Source organism: Phocoena phocoena, chromosome 8, assembly GCF_963924675.1.
Source record: "Phocoena phocoena chromosome 8, mPhoPho1.1, whole genome shotgun sequence".
Taxonomy (NCBI): Eukaryota; Metazoa; Chordata; class Mammalia; order Artiodactyla; family Phocoenidae; genus Phocoena; species Phocoena phocoena.
The window spans coordinates 46,798,227-46,820,582 of NC_089226.1; the positions used below are offsets into that span (position 1 = coordinate 46,798,227).

The 22,356-nt window shown below is 48.8% G+C and overlaps 1 protein-coding gene across 1 annotated transcript in view; it reads left to right on the plus strand.

Annotated features, from left to right (window-relative positions):
• ME3 (malic enzyme 3) overlaps nucleotides 1-22,356 on the plus strand; it is a 199,204-nt gene that overhangs the window by 134,440 nt on the left and 42,408 nt on the right. The window contains exons 6-7 of the mRNA XM_065881257.1: nucleotides 10,115-10,276; nucleotides 19,808-19,911. Coding sequence (XP_065737329.1) covers nucleotides 10,115-10,276; nucleotides 19,808-19,911 — 266 coding nt within the window. The remainder of the gene's footprint in view (nucleotides 1-10,114; nucleotides 10,277-19,807; nucleotides 19,912-22,356) is intronic.

Consider the following 22,356-nt stretch of genomic DNA (forward strand, 5'->3'; position numbering starts at 1 on the left):
AACAGGTGGAAGCTGATCAGAGATAAACAAGGCACACTGAAGAGCTGGGGGTGTTCAAGGAGGCCGAGATTACTTTTAGCCTGAAGGGGATCTGGGAAGACTTAGTGGAAGAGGTGACATTGGAGCAAGGCCTTGAGTTGAGGGGTAGAGTTTGGACGGTCTGGCGTTGGAGGGAATAAGATAGAGGGCAGGGACATTCTGCACCAAGAGAAAAGGTTTATGATGAGCGATGTCTTCACACCTGGCCGTACACTGCAGTGTATGTGTTGGGCGGGGGGGACGGGACGCATATGCAGAGTGGCAAAAATGAACCTGGCACTGTTTCCTGGAGCATCAATTTTACTTGAAACATTTAAGGAAACTTTTTTATATGTAACAAACAGGATATAATATAGAATGCAAAATTGGTGAAGCTTTGTAGAAACGTGTTAGCCTCTGGCTGTGTCCCCAGATCTCCTCCTGTCATGGGGACTTCTATGGAAGAGTTTCAGGGACTCTGGATTCTAAGATCATTGTCACTTCTGCAAACAAATGGGTGAAGCAAAATTACAGAACATCTTCTGGCTGCTTGGTGAGGGCGTTTCTGGCACTCGAGCAGGGGAGTGGTTGGACCTGACCAAGCCCAGTATATGTACCTCTCGGGGCAATGCTGGAAGGCTGAGAGTTGTTTGCTCTCAGGCCCTCCCTCCCTCCATCCCTGCCAGTTCCCTGGGCCACCTCTATCCACCAGGCATTGAGTACAGCTTCTCTCTACCAACCTCTCCTTGTGTCCCACCCACTTCTGTCCCTCTCGGGTGTGTGGCGACATTCAGAACCAGAGCCAGTAGGGCAAGACCTTGGCTCTCAGCAGCCAGGCCTGAGCCACAGCTGAGGCCCTTGGACTCCAGTCCTGGCCTCAGTGAAGAGCTCAACTCGTACATCTCTGTCTGGGTGTGATGTGCCCTGTGCTCTTCTTTCCTGCCTATCTGCTTAGACTCTGGTTACGTGCAAGCCTTGGCCCTGCAACTTTTGGTCCCAGTCCCAGAAGAAGCAAGTTTCCAAGGTGTGTCTAGGATGAATCTATAATAAAATCTTGAGCACATTAAGGGAAACCAGCTCACTCGATGGGAAGTTAACTCCAGCCTTCCCGTGCTCTGAGGTCCTACAGACTAATCTTTCCTCCTTCCTGGACGGTTCAGCCGTGGTGAAACTTGTCCGCAGTAGGCACCCAGTAGATGCTTGCTGAGTTGAATGAACTCAGTAGGTGGACACAATGAACATCTTCCAGGTATCAGGCCTGTGCCAGGAGCAGGGAGATGGGGTCTGCACTAACATCTGTGGTGCCTCTGTGCAAGCTATGAGGAATTAAAAAATAAGATGAAAAGACACCCCCTTTTAACCAGTAAGAGAAAAGCACTGCTTCCTCCAGGCTGGCACAGGGCCTTGGTGAGGGGCTCATGGGCTGGATTTCAGGTCCCCATCACTCCTCTTGTCAGGGCGTAACTTTACAAAACTGCACCCAGGACTCTGCTTTGAGGAGTGTAGAATGAGAAGAACACAGACCCCGACCCCACATTGCTTCACTCTGACTGGGAAATCAAGATATGAATTCAAAATAGAACCTTGAATGCTAAGTATCCATGGACTTCAACCAACATATTCTGAGAACCTTCTAAGTTCTAAGTGTCTCCAGAGAGATGGAGATGCATCTGTTGTGATTTTAGAGAAAGAGAAATGAGGGCTTTGGGGTCACCCTGGGAGAGGTGGAACTCGGCAGGCCTCAAACAAGGCGAAGTATCCAGAGCCTCCAGGAAAAGCATAAGTTTCGTGAGTAGATATCTGGGCCAGTGCATCTAATTCAGTTGCATTCAACAGCCATTTAGTAACATCTGTTCTGTAAGAGTTCTCTGGGGGCTCAGGGTTAAAGAAGGTGCACAGGCCCAACCTCAAGGAGCTTGCAGGCTAGTTAGAGAGACTGACCTGGAAACAATTACAGTAGACTGTCTGTGCTGCCGAAGACAGGAGCCCGAGGATGAGGAACAAACAGGGTGGCTTGTTGGCCACTCACCCTGCAGTACCCCAGAGTGGACGGGTGAATGCCTGGGGCCACCTCTCCCCCTCCACCCCTATACTCCTGTTTCACTTTGGAGGAGGCCAGAGGTCAGTCTCAGAAACTATGTAGAAGAGTCAGCTCTGGCTTTGCAACCAGGCAGACCTGAGTTCTGGTCTTGAATCTTCCATTTACCTGCTGTGTGTTCGGATAACCTCTCTGATCTCACAACAGGAAATTGTGAGGATTAACTATGATAAATTCTGTACAACACTGAAGGGCACTTGAATGGACTCTGTCATTGCTGGAGGTGGACGAGGCGGCTGTAGCACACACAGCAGTGCAGGGAAGAGACTGCAGACGCCTAAGGCTGGCCGAGGAGGGGGTCCCCTTACCAGGGAACCACAGACCACAAAAGGGCAGCCAGTCGATTTGGTCCCTAGAGATGTTTGATTTAAAGTGACTTTTGAAAAACAAATTCTTTCATTAGGGAAAGGCTGCCCCGAGCTAACTCCCTCCTAAATCCCTACAGCAGAGTCTGGCCTCACCCCAAATTTCAGAAACATGTAGCCTTGGTGTGAACTGTGGACCCAGTCCCTTTTCTGTAATCTTCATAGACCCCAAGTTCATCTGACCCCAAAGTGCCTTAGTCAAAGGGGAATTAATGGGACATTTGGCCAAAAATTCTGAATGGAGATCTTCCAGGCACAGAACATTCTGGAACCCACAGTGTTTTATATCCTCTTCTCACAGTGGCTGGGGTCAAAGCAAAGCTGGAGGGAAAACTGTCTAAGGAGACCTGGACCCAAAAAAGGCCAAGAGTTTTTAATTCTGAATCTGTGTTGTGAACAGTATGTATTGGCATCCTATTTAGATTCCTTCTGGCACATTGGCTGGTCTTATTAGCAATAAAGTCAATTTTTAAAAAATGAAACAAATTTTAGCAGTTGAAAAGGAATTCTTTGAAAAACACTCACTTTAATTTTACTTTTTAATGTTATTAATTTTATATGCTATAGCTCAAGTGAGAGCAGTTGTCCCATTTAAAATTTGATCGTCTTATTTGCAAATACAATTTTTAAAAACATTGAGAGTCATATAATTGGTAGAAGTATTTTCTGTTAAATTCCTTGGGTGTTTGTGGGGGGTGTTTTCTTAAATTGTCTTAGAGGGGAAGTACTTTCTTTTATTCATCTTTGGATCAACAGAACCTATTTAGCATAGCGACTGATATACAAAAGATAATAAATAAAAGTTTGTTGAATAAATAAAGTGACTTTTGAAAAATTTGAATTCGTGGACAACATTTTAAAATTAAGAGACTTCATTTGAAAGAAAAATTTTTTTTAAACCCTGGATTTCTGACTTCTCTAGAAAAACCAGGAGCTCTGAATATTGGGTGCATAATTTGGCATGTGTACAAGTCAAATAGGACTGATCAGGTTGCCCCTAGTCTCTACCCTGCCCCGTCACCGGCCTTTTTCAGGACGGTCCTTCTCTCTCACTCCAGGGCTGCCCTTTCAAAGGTTCAGAATGTTCTAAGCCACAGTTTTTCTTGTTTATTGGTGTGTTTTCTCCAGTTACCTTTAAAAGAGGAGATGAAGAACTCCTTCCCTAAGTAGGGAATCTCTGCTCATTAACCCTTTCATGGTACTCTGGTGCTAATGGAGACTCCCCTTCAGTATTTCATTTGATTTTCACACTGTGACCAGAGTGGAGTAAGGAGTGCTTCTGAAACCCTCCAGGTGGGTCTTGGAGAAGCGGTAGGGTAGGGGTGTGACTTTTCTCAGATGAGCAAGCTGGTGTTAAGTGGTACCCACGGTCATCCACAAGTACATCCACAAGTAACCCAGAGCCCTGCTGCTGAGCCATCGCTTCCCCAGCTTCTGAATAGGGCAGGCAGGCAGAGTTTTGCAAGGCACAGGTATCTCTGGACCTTGATGTTGTTGGCTGGAGGGGAGGGGTAGTTCAGAGAAGCTTCTGAAACAACTCAGAAGATAAAAGCTGAGTTTCTGTGGCTTCCCAGCCAGAAAGCGGAACTGCAGACTGAGATGTAATAGGAGTAGGCTGTGAGGGAAGTGAGGCCAAAGCTCAGGTCTTGGGGACCATGAAGTTTTGTGGGCCCCTCTTGCTCAGGGAGGATGGGCCAGCCTGGCCCACCCAGAGCTTTCCAGCATAAATCACAAAGGGGAGTGAGAACTGCTTTTCTGACTCTTTCCCACAGAGACCATTTCCCGGAGCCAGGAGGAATGGTCAACTCAGAAAAGCCCTCCTCCCCAAGAGATTTCCCAAGGTCCTAAATCTCTCCTTCATCCCAGTCCCAGCAGCTTTGGGAAGGAGTTGCTGGGAGGTGGCTGAGTACTGGAGCCAAAGGAGCATCCCCTGCCTCTGGGCACCAGCCACTTGGGCCTTTAAACTTGGACCAGATGTTAGTGCTAAGTGCCTGCCTGTCATGCACACGCCCAGTATAGGTTAAACCCCACTCGGTGTCAGCAGTTGGCTTTCCTGGGAAACATTCTCTGAGATGAAGATTGGCATATTAGGCAGTGCTCTTGGGATCGACACCTCTAGAAGGAAAGGAAGCAGGACAGGAAAAAGGGAGAGAGGTTGGGCTAAGTGGGAGCCATCGGAAGACCCAGCTGGGTGTGCTAGGAGGCTCATGAACAGGGATGGTCCTTCAGAGTCATCCTGAGTTGGGCCAAGGGATCTGGGCCTTGGTACCCCTACATCCATCATTCATTGGTTGTGGGCTGCTGCCCTGGGAATGGGGTGTGACTTTGGTCAAGGTGGCTCTCTTCAGTTGAGGAAAGTCTCAGAATAGGCTCATAGCTGAGGGTACCACTGGGGGAATAACCCCTTCGTTCCTAAAAGGGGAATCTGGGCGGCACAGCACCCTGTCCACCTCACCGGCATTCTGCTAAGTGCTCCACACAGACTAACTCACTGACTTCTCCCAGTGACCCTCCAAGAGGCAGGGGTTGTTGTCATCCCCATTTTATAGACAAAGAAGCTGAGAGGTTAGCTCAGCTTTGCTCATGAGGGATGGAACCAAGATTTGAGACCACGGACTGTGCATTATTTATGTTGTGGAGAGAGAGAAAAAAGGAGGAGGAAAGGGAAGGATAAGCAGGAAGGAAGGCACAGCAGGAGGAAGGGGAGGGCCTCACACACAGTGCTATGGGCAGCCCATGCCCAGAGCTCCAAGTCCAGGGAAACCAGAGCCAGAGCAAGCAAGGAGGCGTGATCCTCTGATCAGTCCTGGGTCAGCCCCATTGGGTCCACCCAGGCTGAGGGAGGTGGCAGTAAGTCAGAAGCTAGGCAGGCAGAGAAAGAATGGGCCACACCATCCCTCAGTCATCTCAATCTCCTCCTCGCCATCTGAAATACTACAGAGGGGTTATGAGTTGTAAAAGCCATCCGAACAAGGAAACTGTGAGCCAGTCCACTGGTAGCTGTTGCTGGGCTCTAAAACCCCAGGGTGCTGCTCAAGTTTGCCCTCAGCCTTTTGACCCCGACTTCTCCAGTGACCCACAGCTCTGGCTCCACTGACGTCACGAGAAACAGGATGCAGCATCTTCTCTCTGAACTTGCTCATCTACTCCAGTTCTGAATTCAGTCCCATGGAGAAGAGCCTTTGCTCTCTGTGTTGGATCTATGACCTTGTCCATCGGTTACTGAGTTCATATCACATTGCAGGTCCCAAGCTAAGCGCTAAAGAATCAAAGGGGACAAGACCCTTTACTTGCCCTTAAAGAGTTGCTATGAAAGACAAGGAAATATATATAACTATAATACAAGGAAGAAAGGGATAGGTGCTGTGGGAGAGGAAAATGCCATAGGAATGCAGAGTTGGGAGTGATAACTTCCAGAAGGGAAGCTTCATGGACGGAAGTGCCTTTTGAATTGTTCCTTGAAACGTGCAAGGGTGGTAGGGTTTGGATCAAGGAAGTATAGGGATTGAGGTATAAGATGGTGTATAGTCAAGAAAACACACACTTTATAAAGATTAACAGCCTTTCAGTTTGGATGCAGCATGGAGTGGATAAAGGGGAAATTCAAAGAGCAGATTGGGCGTAGACCACGGAAGGCCTCAAATGTCAGTCGAGGATGTTTGAGCTTTATTTTATAGGCATCAGGAGCCATCGGAGGTTTGGAAGCAAGAACATGACAAATCTGGGTGTGCTTTGGAAAAATGAAATGGAGTAGGGAGAATCCAAGAATAGAAAGACCAATCAGGGAACCACTAAAGTGGTCAAGTGAGACGCAGATGGGCTGGTCTAAGGTTAGCAATAGGGATGAAGATCATGAAACAGGTGAGAAAAATGGAAGCAGGTCAAATCAGCAGAACTTGGTGCCCAATTGACTGTGGTTGACTGATGACAGAAGAAGTCAAAGTAGATTGGGCAGTTTTGAGCCCGGGAGGTAGGAGGTAACAGAGTGAGGGAGGACAGCAGAAGTGGAACGTTGAGAAGGAGAGAAGGGGAAAAGCGGATTCATTTGGTAAAGGGCTTGGAGGATTGGAGAGGACTGTTGGACATCCAAGTGGCAATCTCTGGCAGATGGTGAGCTGTAAGTGTTTGCTGAGAGGTGACAGTATTTGCCATTGGAATGAATGACAATGTCAAGGTTAGAATGCGGTTGAGTTTCTCATGGCCAGACTTGCTTAAAAGCTGCCAAGGTCTCCCCTTGGTTTCCTTTTCATTCACTCATTTAACAGATATAATTGTTGCATGGCCTTTCTATGGTGAGGTTGAACTAAAGACAGATGAAACAATTAAAAATTCTACTATGTAATCTTTGCCCCCAGTCCTAACCATCAATGTACTCATACAAGCAGCGGCCATTTGCCAATCACAAAGCACCTGGTTAAAATGAGACACTTATTATTTCATTTCATCTTTACAACAAGCTGACGAGTTAGACGTTATTATTATTCCCATTTTATGGAAAATTAAAACTCAGAAAAGTTATCTGATGACCCAAGATTACATATTGGCGGGTTATCAAGGAACCTAGATCCGAATACTGGTTATCAGATGCCCAAACCCCTGCCATTAACCTTTAGGCTATTTGGTGAGATTAAATGGACATTTTTTAAAATGTTAAATAAGAACCCAAATGCTGTCACCATCAGATTTTTAAATCGCACCTATGCAGGGCTTGGCAAGCAGTAGGTACTTAATAAATGTCTGCAGAAGGCAGGCAGGCAGACAGGAAGGTTGAGCAGGCCAGGTGTGTGGTAGATACAGCCAGTGCCAGGAGAAATCACATTGGGTTGTAACGGGCAGGATTTGCACTGCTGGAGAAAGAGCAGAAAGTGACAGGAATATAGAGGCTGAGAGGCTAGAGATTATTGGTGAATTCAGAGTGTGTCCGATGGGAGTGAGGCCAGTTCTGCTAGAGGGGGCAATTGTGTGTAGAGTTTCAGAAGGTATGTTGGGTTCCTGTCATTAAAGAGATAAGCCTTTTGGACTCTATTTTATGGACAGTTAGAAGTAACTAAAGGCCTTTGAGCCTGGTTGTGAAGCTGTTGCAATAACCCAGCCATTTAGCACTACAGGATGGAGAGTGGATGACAGATGGAGGTGAGACATTCCCTCGGAGGAGTCAGGCATGTAGTCAAGCACCTTTGGACATCCATCCCCAGGCTGGGAGGGTGGCCCTGCAGAGCCCCGCTACCATCTTTTTTTTTTTTTTTTTGGCCATACTGCACGGCAGGCGGGATCTTAGTTCCGCAGCCAGGAGTCGAACCCATGCCCCCTGCATTGGGAGCGTGGAGTCTTAACCACCAAACTGCCAGGGAAGTCCCCCCGCTACCATCCTGAAAGGCCCCAGAGTTATAAGGAGAACACCCTGGAGTCGTAGCCGATTTCCTCTGTTGAACTCCGTGTCACTCACTGGCCCTCAGCAGAGAGAAATCTAAGAGAATGGGAACCAGAATAGGGAGGCTCTGATTAGGAGAGATGGTAGAGAAATGCCCAGAGTTTGGGCACTCAGGGGTAACGTGAAGGCACAGGCTTCACTGGGGAGAGCTGCCAGCAGCGGGTCAGAGGCTGCGGAGAGGGCAGCACCAAGGCGGGACAGGACTTTGCCAAGAGCACAGGTGCTTTTTCCCAGCCCAGCCGTGTTGTAGAAAGAGCCCTGAACCAGGTACCCAAAGCCTGATTAGAATCTCGACTTGCCACATATACAAGCAAGGTGCCCGTGGTAAGTTATCTAATATTTCTAAGATAACTGATGTGGAAACATCCAGCACAGTGCCTGGCGGTTGGCTGATACTTAACAAATATGTACAGAGCATGAAGGTCCAGGAGCTTCAGTTTGCTCACCTGTGAAACACAGATAACTATCCCAGACGGGCCTCCCTGCCAGGGTTGGGGAGGAGCAAGTGAGATGCAGGACGGGGACACTCGCCCAGGAGGCAGGAGACCAATCTAGGGGGGACAGCACGACCTTCATGGGGCCGCTGCGCTCTCCAGAGCCCCTTTCCAGCAGTGGAGGTGTGGCTTTACGAGTCTCTACACCTGTTTCTACCAAAAGGCAGCACAGCCCTGTGTGCTCTCACCCTGGGAGAGAGAAGATTCCACGGAGCCTGTGGGTGCTGGATCATAAACCCTCCCCAGTAGGAGTGGGTCTTCGTCTCTTTATCGCCGGTGCCCAGCCCACCACTGTACCTGCGTGGAGTAAACTGACCTCTGCGGTGCCCAAGGCACCACGCTTGGGGCCAACCAGGACAGCCACAGCTCAGAGCTGGTCCTAAGTCCTGACCCACAGCTGGTTCCGGTGGAGGGCTGGGTGGCCCCATAAACTCCACTCATTTAGGGATGGAGGGAACCAGTGCTGGAGAGCCAGTTGAGGTGACCTATAAACAACTTCACTGTCACCCTGGTGGGTTCTTCTTGGATTGACATTCAGGGCCCCTTGCAGTCTGACTTTCCATTCTCTCCTTTCGTGGGACCTGAAACCACACACACAGCCTACATCCCCCCCACTTCTACCCTGAACCTTAATTTCCTTTTGCATCAAATACCTTTCTCCCCAGCTGTACCCCTGATGGATAATCTCCACCTGTCCAAGATGTGGCACGTGTGTCCCCTCACCTAAGAAAGGTTATCCTACAGGAAGTACCTCTCCCTTCTCTCGGTCTCTGCTGCCCTTGAGCCGTTCCGCTGCCCTCACACTTTCCCCCCAGAGTCAGTATAACTATACATGTTCCATCTCTCTTTTGCCCATTAGTCCTTTAGAGGGCTGGGTCCACGCATTCTTGTTTTTATAGATGAGCAAACTGAACCTCCTTCCCCCGGGATTTGGCACACTGTCTTCTGCAAAGCAGGTGTTTCATAAAGATGTATTAAATGAATGAATGAGGGAATGAATAGCCATCATTATCATATGACTATTTCTGTCATTGCTATCAGCTCCATCAGCATCTGTTAATTCACAGTAGGTAAGCCTGGAACTAGTACTATGTCTAGTGCCTACTATGCCTTCTGTGATTTTTTGCCAAAACACAAAGATAATCCCAGTACAGCTTGAGAACCCTCCTGGTTTCCCGTGGAATAGTGACCCTAGCAGATGTCACAAGGAGCTCTGGTTTTTGAAGATTGGATTTATTATACCCCGGAACAGGGCGGAGAGCACATATATGGGTCTCTAAACCCCGGGGCTGTAGTAGCAGCATAAACACTTGTTTTATTATCTCCTTTCATTCTGCCTTCCCTCCCTGTCCCCAGCCCCAGAGCTCAAGCTGAGAGAGTCTGCTTAATTCCTTTGAGGGAGAATGACTCGGTGTGGGTTCCCTCCAGCTGTTCCTGCAGGAACAGAACCTCGGAATGCAGACCGGTGTCTTTCCATCATCTCACCTCGGCGGGGTTTCTCTCCAGCCCTGCCAGAAAGGGGAGGGGATGGGGGAAGGGCCCGCCACCTGCAGTTGAAAGCACCCTTTGGCCTTATCCCAGACAAGCTGTTTCATCCCGCCGCAGAGGCGGTGGGCGTCCAGTCGACAGGCCTGACGTGCTGTACAAACGAGCACTTTGTCACAGGAGGTGCTGTCCCTGATTGATGGCGTCCTGCTTTGTCTTTCAGGCTGTGGTGGTGACTGATGGGGAGCGCATCCTGGGCCTGGGAGACCTGGGCTGCTACGGCATGGGCATCCCCGTGGGCAAGCTGGCCCTGTACACGGCGTGCGGAGGCGTCAACCCGCAGCAGTGCCTCCCTGTCCTGCTGGATGTGGGCACCAACAACGAGGTAACGCGCTGCCTGGGCCGGGAGCCAGAGGGTGGCAGCTGGGATGGCGTGGGGAGCACCTCTGTGTGGTGGTTCTGTTTACAAAGCATCAGGCCATTTCATTCTGGGGTCCCCGCTGCCAGGACACCTCCCCTACATGGCTGTGATGCCAGGACCTCTCTCCTCCCTGGTTGCCCATCCCACTCTCCCAGTCCCATCCTCTCCCCCCAGCCACTGCTGGGTCTTCTTGCTCCCCTACCTCCTGCCAAGGTATCCCCTGCGCGGGCTTTCTGTGCTTCCTTGTCCCGTGTCCCTAGGCAGCTTCCATTGCCCTCATGGCCTCTCTCTGATCCGTTAGTGAAGAAAGCCGCTGAGGCGAGAGTGGCTGCTGGGCTGTGTTTTTTCAGCATTTTAGAGGCCAGCTACCCCTGTAAAAGGATTAAAACTCAAAGCACCAGGACCAAGGGCTGAAATGTCTGGATCAGGCAGATGAGCAATCCTGCAAACCCAGGGAGAGAAACTGACCCGAGCTGTGGCCGAGAGCCACCTGCAGGCTTCCAGGAGGTTTAGGATTTAAGGAGCTCAAACCCCAGCCAAGAGTTTGCTCTGGGTACCACCACGCTGTGTCATGGTGTTTGTGCATGTCTGCAGTTCTCAGCTCTGTGTCTCTGTATCATGAACATAAAAGAATTTCTTCTTGGTGATATTTATCTCTGGGTTTAAAAACAGTGCATGTCCATCTGAGAAAAACGTTTTCTCATGTTCATTGAGAAAACTCCAGAGAAGTATTAAAAATAAAATATTAGTCACACAAGCCAGTAATAATCATTGTTTACAATTTGGGATATTTCTTTCCAGCCTTATCCCTCTGAAACGTTTATTAAAAACAAAATTAAGTTTATATTGCATATACAGTTTTGTATCCTGCTTTTTTAAGTGTAATGTATGTCATGAGTTTTCTCCCAGGTCACTAGCCATTATTCCACAAGGTCATTTTCATAGCTGCCTGGTGTATCACAATTCACGTAAGAAACCCTCCACTCTTGGACGTTTAGGTTGTTTCTAGTCTTCTTGCAAATATAATTGTGCTGTGATACCCGTTTTTGCAGATCAGTCTTTCCATCTCTGATGATTTCCCAAGGATAAATTCCTAGAAAAGGAAATATTGAAGCAAAGGGAATGGTCATTCTTTAGATTCTCGATTCATATCGTCAAAAAGCTTATACTTATTTGCATTCTGAGTTGATCTTTCTCTAGAAAGCTTGTTGTGACTCTGCATGGCCTCCTTCCTCCCTGGATGCCACACAACATCCTCATTTCTAAACAAGAACAAGCACTGTAGCCTCTAATGAGAAGCGATGCTTATTCAGGCTTCATCCACAGATACGGTCAAATGAAGGAGCAGCAGACAGACCTGGCTTCAGAGCTGAGAAGTCACGGGGGTGGGAGGGGGAGGAGGGAGGACAAGAAGAGCACGCAAAGTGCTGGCCCGGCAAGCAGGGACCCTGGTCCCGGTACCCCTGACAGCCGGGTGAGTCCCTGTACCTGTCTAGATACCATCCCCTTCTGGTACAATTAGGGCCTGGACCAGAAAGTTGCTAGGTATTCTCCCACCGCTAAATCTCTTCTCTATATGCCTCCCCACCAGCCTAGGAGAAGGGAGGCTGCATGGTGGCACAGCCTTATAGCTGCTCATTAAGACCCATCTTCAAGGTCTGCTCTGCACTGTGGTTCCCCTCCCCAGCCACACGCCTGGGTTTTACTGAAATTGTCCCTCAGCCAAAAGGACATGTGTGGAACCGCGCAAACGTGGATGGGTATAGCAAACTTTGTGTTAGTTATTATTCCCATCCATCACCTCCTGCCATGTTCCAACTGGATTTGTTTGAGACCATCTCTCTCTCTCTCTCTCTCTCTCTCTCTCCCCCTCCCGCCCTCCCTCTCTCTCTCTCTCTCTCTCTCTCTCTCTCTCCAAAAAGCTGGCTCTAGGCAAGAAGTGGAACGGCTTGAGACTGATTCTTAGGCCATTGCATCCCTTGGAAGGGTGTTGGTTGCCTCTAGCAGATGCCTTAGATCCTTTATCACTGAAGGTCCAGCACTCAGCAATGATGTGCTAAAGTTTAGAGTTAGTGCCAACTTGTAGCAAACCCACCAGAAAAGATGGTGAGAAACTATGAGTAATCAGGGCCAGGCCCTTTTCACAGACCACCCTGTTTCAGCCTGACAATAACCCTGTGAGTGGAGCTCAGTTATTACCCTCTTTTTACAGCTGAGGAAACTGAGGCCCAGAGAGATTAATTGGCCCAAGAAGATCTGCTAGAAGTGGCAGGAGTGGGTCCTAATCCACATGAGCGCTCCTCTCCCCACACCGTACCGCACTGCCTGCCCGGGTTTTTGTTGCTTTATGAGTAAAGATTATGTCTTGACTTTTAGAATTTTTATTACTAAAGTAACTTTAAAACATTATTCAGAATTTTAAAAGGAGAAGGAAATGGCGTTTCTCCCACTATGCTACAGTTGTGCTCCTGTCCGATGTTTCTCTGTGTGTATACGTAGCTGTAGATACAGTATTACCTAATGAATCATACTGTACCCCTAATTTTGTTCTGATTTCTTCAATGAAGATTATTTTGTGAGCACTTTCTCTTTACTTATCTTTTTTTAAGTTTATGAAGTGTTTAGTAGGTGTCAGGCATTCTGCTAGGCTGAGGGAGATAAATGAGAGCCAGGCGTGGGTGGAATCTTTTAGTTGTCAGTGTTTCAACACTGTCACCTAATTGATCATTTTAATGGCTCATGTGTTACGTCTCCTCAGAGTGTCTGCTTCTCCCCCCTGGGGCTTTCGGCCTCTGCCTCAGCTCTCCCTCCTGGGCGTGGAAGGGAGAGAGTTTTGGAAGGACCAGAGGATTCCCCAGCTGAGGGGACAGGGCACAGCCTGACCTGCCATGCAACACCACAGACGAGAGAGAAAGCAGTGTTCACCACGTCCAGTAAGACCTATGCCAGCACCTGCAATGGCCAGGCATAGTTCTGGGCCCTTGTATATTTCAATCTCTCTGTTTTTAAATATTTATTTAATTTTATTTTATTTATTTAATTTTTTTTTTTTTTTTTTTGGCTGCATCGGGTCTTAGTTGGGGCACGCAGGATCTTCGTTCCGGCATGCGGGATCTTTATTGTTGAGGTGCATGGGCTCTTTGTTGCGGTGCTCGGGCTTCTCTCCAGTTGTGGCATGAGTGTTTTCTCTCTCTAGTTGTGGCACGTGGGCTTAGTTGCCCCGTGGCATGTGGGATCTTAGTTCCCCGACCAGGGATCGTACCCGCCTCCCCTGCATTGGAAGATGGATTCTTTACCACTGGACCACCGGGGAAGTCCCTCAATCTCATTTCGTTCTCACACCAACTGTATGAGATATTGTTCTCCCCTTTTTACAGATGAGGGAACTGAGATTGACACACGTTAACTACTTACTTCAGGTCACACAGCTCTAAGTGTTGGAGCTGGAATTTGAACCCTGGTCTCTCTGGCACCAGAGTGGCCTTGTCTACGGTGGCACACTGCTCCAAGATGTCAAGTATTTGTGTCACAGACTGGGTAATGAAGACTGAGAAAGTAGGTGTTTCACACAGTCTGTGTTCCATGGGCACTCAGGATCAAACTAGGGCACACCGATGCCATTTTCACAGCCCTCCCCCACAAAGAAAGGTGAACTCCCGCCAGACCTTCTTCAAGAAAGTTACAAAGAGGCCAACATTGGGAAGACGGAAGACAATGATTTCTGTCTTTTCAAATGCATTGACTATGTGATCTTCCACACTAGAGTTCTTTTTAAAAAATACTCAGTTTGCAAGATTTTTCCCCTAGAAGTCTGGGGGCACATCTCTCACCCAGAGCAAGACACAGCAACAGGAGAGGGAGGCTCTGCCTTGCAGCTTCCGTCTTACGTGGCAGTGCAGGGAGGGTTGCTGCTGTGAAGGCTTTAGTTTCAGAACAACTAGACCATCTGTGTGTATGTCTCTATAAAAAACTTCTGAGGCAAAAGGGGCTTTAATCAGAGTCAAAGAAAACACCCCTCCAGGTTTCCTGTTGAAGGAAAACATCTGCTATCTACAGCCCTGAAACTCTGAGTCACTTTTACCTGCTGACACCAAGGAGGTTTGGAAAAATAAATATGTGAGACGTGATCCCAGGAAGGAGGGACATCCCGTGATGAAGTTCCAAAGGGCCAGGGGGAGGGAGCCCCGCCCAGTTAGACAGGGCACCTGCTCAGGCCCTCCTTCCCTTGTGTCTGTGTGTGGATTGGTTTGTCCATCTTGTTTCATGTACACACAGCAGAGTCACAGACTGTTCACATTAGATATCATACTTCCTAGATATTATATATAAATACTTCTCACTCAACCCCCTCGTTTCACATGGGAAAAGGGGCCCCAGGGCAGAAATGGCTTCCGCCAGGTTTGAGTCCAAGCCCAGTGCTTGGCCCACTCTGTGCTAAAGGTTCTATGGGACAACCCAGGGCTTGGCTTCTGTTGCAGAAGTCTTGAGCCTCAATGGATCTTCCTCTCAAAGAGGTGATGTGAAAGTCTCTGTGGAAATGACTGAAGAGGGGGATGGAGGGGACAGATCATCAACAGAGTCTGGTAGGCTGTGCCTTGGGTGTTACTGGTTGCTGAAGCAGCGTGGGATCGCCCACAGAGCTGGGTATGGAAGGGTTCCTTCCACCTGGCAAGACTGTCTTTATTGCAGCTCATAAATAGTCAGCGTTCACCCATGTTGCCATCGGGCGCAGGCTCTCTGTGCACATGTGACCGGTGAAGGGGCCCTTCCTAGGATCTTTGTAGCTTACCCTTGGGCTTAACTGAGCTTCCAGAGAAGTACATGGTGGGCATAACTGTCACCCAGAGGGGGAAAGTGCACCGTGTCCACACCGTGAACCCAATCCCATGACCTCCCCAGACCCCCAGATACTCTCTGAGTAACATCTTCATGTGCCCATTGTTCTGCAAGATAAATACTTTTCCAGACCAAGAGGTTCGTCTCTCCTCCAGCTTAAACCCAGTGCTCAATGATATGGCAAGCGAAGACGAGCCAGCCATTTTGCTTTCCATGACGTTTAGTCTGCCAGATTCTTCACCTTAGAAAGAGCCAGGCACACAGCCACGGAGGGTCTATTCAACTCCCACAGCAGAGGAGGAAGCTCTGGTTCATCTGCTTTGGTTAGAGCCTTACTTAACCTGAAGGCTTATTGAGTGCCAACGGGAGCTTGGCAACTACCTAGCAGAGGGGAAGCAGCAGGCTCAGAGGTGAGGAAGCTGATCCCACCCGGGAAGACCCCTGCTCTAGAAGCTGCTTCCACCAAATTCTTTTTGTGACCTTAGGCAGTTCATTTAACCTTTCTGGGTCTCGAAAACTCGTTTGGAGGAAGCCGAACCAAGTGATTTCTAAGACTTTCCTAGTTCTTAATTCAGCATCTCCTTAGCCCAGTCCTAGAATAAATGCAACTCACATCAGTAAACACTTTTTAATGTAAACATCACTAGGGAGATGCACATGAATAAGGACCCTTTCCTCAAAGAGCTTGCATTACGCAATGGAGATCGTTACTATCCCTATTGGACAGAGAAGTAAAATGAAGCAGGGACAAGTACCCAAAGTCGCAGAGCTAGTTAAGTGGCAGAGCCTGAATTCAAACCCGGGTGTGTCCGATTCCAGAGCCCAGAGCCCCTTCTGATTCTAAAACCGCACTGTCCTGAGGGTGCTCCAGGAGAGCATCTGACCAGGGCCACTGGGCCTGGCAATGCCCCTTCCTCTGCGGCACACTGCCTCCCAGCTTCAAGGTTCCTTCTGCCTCTCTTGATGGGGTTACCAGATTTAGCAAAGAAAAATACAGGATGCAAGTTAAATTTAAATTTCGGATAAATAGCTAATCATTTTTTAACGTAAGTATGTTCCATGCAAAACTTGGGACATATTTATACTAAATATATATATGTATATATCTATATCTATATCTATCTATCTATATATATATATATATATATATATATACATATATATATATTTATATATATCTCCTATCTGAAATTCACATTTAACTGGGTGTCCTGTATTTTATCTGGCAATACTGCCTTCTGAAAACTTCTCTTTTTAACATTTGTGTGAGGAAGTCCAGGATAGAGGAGAGTTGCCAGGGGAGGGCCCAGGCCAGTTCATAGTCCCATGCCTTGGTGGCAGTCATTCTTATAACCAATCACTCGGTGGGACACAGGGAAGAATGTGGATTCTTGTTCCATGTGGTACCAAGACAGTGTGGAAGCTCCACCCTCTGCTGTTTTTGAGAAGTCATTTTCCCTCCTGACAAAGGAAAGCCAGTTGGCTGGAGATGTGGACACGGTCTTTCCCCAGACCCCATTCAGGCTGTCACTGCTCCCCAGCCTGGTCTACAGGACCAGCTGGAACTTCCAGCCACTACTGGACTCTTCTAGGAGGACCAGGGAGGGGGTCAGGAGCCAAACCCACATTCCCTGGTCCCCACAATGTCAAATGATGGGGTGGAAAGGGCGCTGTCATGAGACCCAGTCAAAGCAAGGCTCAGTTTCAGCTTAGATATTTTCTGGCTGTGTGAGTTTGGGCAATTTATTTAAACCCTTGAACAACTCTACCTTCCTCAACTGTAAAATGGGCATGAGAGTATGTAAGACAGAAGGATCAAACTACTTTTGATTCAGAAGGAGTGAATTACCTGAAAGTTCTGTACAAGTATGAGAAGCTATATTTTCGTGTCACCTCCATATAGAAACTTTCTTCCCAGTTTTTTGGAGTGCTTAGTTTTGAAGTATTTCAGACATAAAACATTTTATTATAAATAAAATAAATATTATAAAATATCAGGACTTTTTTTTAAAGCTTCTTATGGTCACCTTTATATCTCAGTAGTACCTCATTAGTGTTGACCTTTCACCTTAAGTGCAGATATACTGAGAAATTTTTGGAAAATCCTAAAATTCTTCAGTACCACTGGAGAATTGGACCTGCCCCAGAAACCGTGTATGCAGCACTGAGAAATCCACTCTTGGCAGCCTAATGCACCACTGAACCAATCTGTGACTTGGAAACATTACAGATTATAATTTACCGTGGACCCTTTCACCTCTATAAGAACTAAAAAGTGAATATTTTCTGCAAATGCCAAGAGTTAGACTATTTTTATCATTTATGTGTATGCCCTTTGCAGGCTGTTTGTATGTGTCAGACAGTTGAAGTTGTGATATCTGTGCCGTTTTGTATGCTGCTTTTTTCATTTTGAATAATCTCATACACATTTGTCCGGGTGGCTGCATAGTCTTAAAAGCCACCAGTTTCAATGACTGCCTAGTTGTCCATCTAGGTGTTACATCATCATTTACTTCCTTGATCCCCCTTGGCTGGATGTTTGCTGCTTCTAAGTGACTTTTAGATGATCACTTTGAAAGTGGCCTGTGGAAGGGTAGGCACCATATATGTCCCACTCTCATCCTTTGGTCACACACACACGCTCACACACACACACGACTGCCACGGCAGGGTCCTAAACAATCTCAAGGATGCATAACCCAGGAGGCAAAGAGATTGAGAAAAGAAGTTCAGACCTTACTGTCTTTCCGATGTAGCCGTGTGGCTCCTTGGAGAAAGCGCTAAACCCACCTCAGATTCTGTGGACCCAGAATTGGGGTTGAGGGGTTGAGAAGGCAGGTACTTCCTGGTCTTTTCTGTCCACTATACCTTTGCCCTGCCACCTCCTATAAGGCAATATGGAGCTAGAATGGTGTCCTAAGCAAGAATGAGCCACCTAAGCAGCCTGGCTCGGTGGTTAAGACCGTGGGCTCTGGAGCTGGCAGCCGTGAGTTTGAATCCAGATTCTTCCGCTTACTAGCCCAGGAAAGAGGCGGCTGTTTAACCTCGCTGTGGCTTCCCCTCCCTCAGCAGTACCTGACACATTAGCAAACGCTGTGAGAGTCAAAGCTGCTGCCATTACTTTACAGCACGTTATGATTCCCAAAGCTCTTTCACGTGTATTATTTCACTTCCTCATCACGATCGCCCTTTGCAGCTGGTATTCTGTCCCCATTTGACAGATGAGAAGAAGGCTCTGAGAGGTCACGTAATTTGCCTGAGGTCACACAGCTTGTCAGTGGTGGAGGTGAGACAGGACTCTGAGCCCCTTGAGGGCAGGACCCATGACATCCTTGCCTCTGAATCCTGTAGGAGCAGTCCGGATGGAGATGACGATAACACAAAACCTTGACCCCAAGGAGCTCATCTTTGTGGCGGCGGAGATACAAAAATAGATACTTTCCAAATACCCGAAAACATAAAATTACTTCCTGTTTCTTAAACGCACCAGGGCACCAGGTACTTCTACCTCCAGCCCCCAACCTTTCTTTGTGCCAATTTCTAAGCCTGGAGAGCCCAGCCCACTGAGCAACATCTGCCCATCTTTTAAAGCCTGACCATTTCTTCCGTGTCGCCATCCCCACCCGTTCCCCGGCGGTAATTACTCCACTCCTTCTCTGTGCTGCCAGGTGCCATGCTTTGTGCCGAAGAAATGTCTCTAATCTGTAATAGAGTTTACTTACTCATCAGCCACCTGCATTAGGCCATGAGCACCTTAGAGGCAGTGACCATCCCTTACCTACAAATTCCCCGACAGGCCTGACGGCAGCAGGTGTAGAGGGTCAGTAAATGTGTCGTGCATGAATGAGCCTGCTGATTTCTGCATAGGGGTGTGTGTGAGGGGTACAGAGAGGCGGGAGTGGTCATCAGACCAGGGCAGACAGGGAGGATGACCAAACAGCGTGTGAAAGCTGTGACAGAAGAGCTGCAGGAGGTGAAATGGAGGGGTCACCTAACGCAGGCCAGCATTAAGGTGGGCCTCTCTCTTGAATGGAAAGTTCTGGTTGTATCAGTCTATCCTTGTATCCCCAGGGACTAACACAATGCCAGCCACGTGGTAGGTATTCAGTAAGCTTTCACAGAAGGAAGGGAGGGAGGGAGGGAATGTTTTCTAATTTAAGTCCAGGTCAGTGACTTTGGACAAGACCCAATACCTCAATCCAGATGTCGCCTGGGGTGATTCTCAGCACAGGCCATTTTATCCCCCAGGGAGACATTTGGCAAAGTCTACAGATCTCTTTTACTGTCACAACTGGGGGTGCTACTGACTTCAAGTGGGAAGAACCCAGAGACACTGCTAAGTATTCTGTCAATACAATATACGGGTCAAAGAACTGTCCAGGCCAAAATGTCCATAGTACCACTGTTGAGAAACCCTGAAATGAACCCAGAGCTGCAGCCAGAGGTTGGAAGACTGTATCAGAGAGTTTTGCTTGTTCAAAGCATCCTTGATTCCTAAAGTGTGGACCCCTGGGGGTCTACCCTCCATCAGTGGCTTGGCTTCCAGACCCTTCCAGAGACAGCACCTGGGGAGTGGGGAGCAGCCTCCTCCCTCCCCCCCTCCCCCCCTCCTTCCCGCTAACCCAGGACACTTAATGGGACGGATGCTGTCTGTTGCAGGAGCTGCTCAGGGACCCTCTGTACATTGGCCTGAAGCACCGGCGTGTGCGTGGGCAGGAGTACGACGACCTTCTGGACGAGTTCATGCAGGCCGTGACGGACAAGTAAGTGGGTCAGCCTGTCCCTTGTGAAAGAGGACTGTTAAGAGATAGCATGACTAAGTCAACATGGGTTTTGGCAGAGATGCATGCTTTTCCGGGTGGTCCAAAAATTCCAACTTGACGCCGTATACGCGGAAATCTCAAAGCCAAATGGGCTCGTTCTCTGGGAGAGTCTTTGGGAGCAGAGAAGGGAGGGGAGGGGATGATGGCTAGTTAAGTATCTGCTGTCCCAGGAGGAAAACCCCCTGGGCCGAGTTCTTCTGGGTTCCTGGCAGGAATAGGGATGCTGTTAGCAGCGGGGGAGAGAAGTGTGCCCTTCTGACGGAATGGCTTGGAAGGCAGCTGGCCACCTTAGTTGTCATTTTCCAGCTCCAAGGACCAGGCAGCATCAATGGGCCACCACTGCAGACCACACGGGCTGGGCCTGCGAGATTTATGAGGTGTCGTCTCTGCACGGGGGTGCACCACACTGACAGCTCCTACCGCCCTGGCCTGCCCCATCTGTTTGCCATCATTGCCCCCCGCTTCCCCCGCTGAGGCTGGGGTGACATGCTGGCTGTTCTCAAAACAGCCCCCCGCTCTCCCACGCTGCGTCTGACAGGGAAGTCAGTCAAAACTGTCTCAGCAGCTCAGCAGGCCTCTGCAGACCCAGCAGGTCCCCTTCTCGCTTGAAAACCTCCAGCCTTTCTTGCTGTTCCAAGAGTGCCCAGGTAGGCAGAGCTGGTCTGGACGTCCTTGGCAAAGTACTTCCTTGTCTGAGTTCAGCCACTTGAACCAGAGCGGTGGGCCGGACAGAGAGCTGCTGTGGCCTCTGCGGCCCAGGAAGCCTCATCTGGGTGGGCTTTGGGGGTGGGCAAACCAGCCCCACACTTCCAGGCCATTGACCTTGGGCAGGTTACTAAACTTTAAAGTCTCCTTACCTGGATTCCTTATCTGGGGATAAGAGGAAAGCATTCGATCGTTGTTGTGTTTTTTGTTTTCGTTTGTTAGGATGAGGGAAAGTAACACTGAAGTTATACGGGATGGGGATGGTCCTAGAGGAAGGATGAAATTGGTAATGGAGTGTGGGGTGTGGAGGTAGGCATGCTTATAAGCAAGTGGCCAAGAGTCCAGTGCACACCTGGGAGCTTCGTCTTAGGTGGGAGCACAGAGCCCGTCCACACAGAGGGAAGGCCGTGCTCTAGGCGCAGATGCCGGCGGGTGGGTAGATGTTGAGGGGGTGTGCGTGAGAACCCCCTTGGAGGACAGGGTCATCTGCTGAGGGCGAGGATGGGGACAGAGGTTGTGGAGGTTTAAGGTGCAAGAGGTAAGAGCTGGCACGTCCAAACTAGGGAACTAGAGGCTGGTTGCTGGCCTCCTGGAGGTTACTGATCGTGAATTTAACTTAGGTCAGTTAAACCTTTTCTGTGATTTTCTCTAGCCAGTTTCCACTGTCTGGATGCAGGGCAGGAAGAGACAGAGAGTAGGATTTAATCAGGGTTGGGATTTTGCCAGGCAAGAGAGAGAAAGGAGTTGAGAGTGTATTCAAGGGGATGATTATAATGAGGCCTAGGCCGGGTGAGAAGGGACAGCTAAGGCCCTGCTGGAGAGGAGGGGTGAGGAACAATGGTGTGAGCAATGGACAGTAGGTCCTGGTGAGGCCTGAGAATTACTGAGTTGGGTACCAGAGGGAATAAGCTGGAAAGAAAAGAGGTAATCAGAAAGTCAGGGGTTGGAAGCTGAGACTGTGAAGGAAGGGCTGCTGTTGAGACGTGACCACCAAAACAGCCAATTCGAGGGTCGGCTACGTGAACAGAGGCGTATCATCTAGAACACGAGAGGTGACTGTCCTGCTTAATTCTCCCCCTTTTAGATCATCCTGAATATGACATTCAGTTCCAGACAAGATACTTCGAGGCTGGTAAATTACCTAAAGTGCCTTTGGAGAACCATAGCCACGGCAGTGACAGGAGCCAGAGGCTCAGCCTAGTGGGGAGAAGACATAGGGACTGCTCTGTGGGTACCGGGGGTGCGGTCCTCCCTCCAGAAGTCTGAAAGCTGTTCTTCCAGAGGAGGGACTGGACTTGTTTCTGTATACCCAGCCGGAGAAGAACCCATTGTTGGAATGCTAAAGAAGGAGGCTTTCCGCTCAAAGTAAATCCAAGCTATCCCACAGTGCAGTGGACTCTGTGTTGAGTTCAAGTTCAGGTTGAGTGGCTTCTGGGGGAAGCCACTGTCACAGGAGAAAACGTAAGCATCCGTTGTCCTTTAAGATGCCTCCTGGCCCCAGTGTTCTCTTCAGACCTCTTAAGATCCCTGCGTGGCTGGCAGGATAGGTTTTATTATTCCCATTTTGTAGAAGAGGAATCTGAGGCTCTGAGAAACCAAGGAACCTGTCCCAGGTCCCGCAGCTTCCGACAGGACTGCAAATTGACCCTGAGTCTGCTGACTCCAAGGCCAGACTGCTTT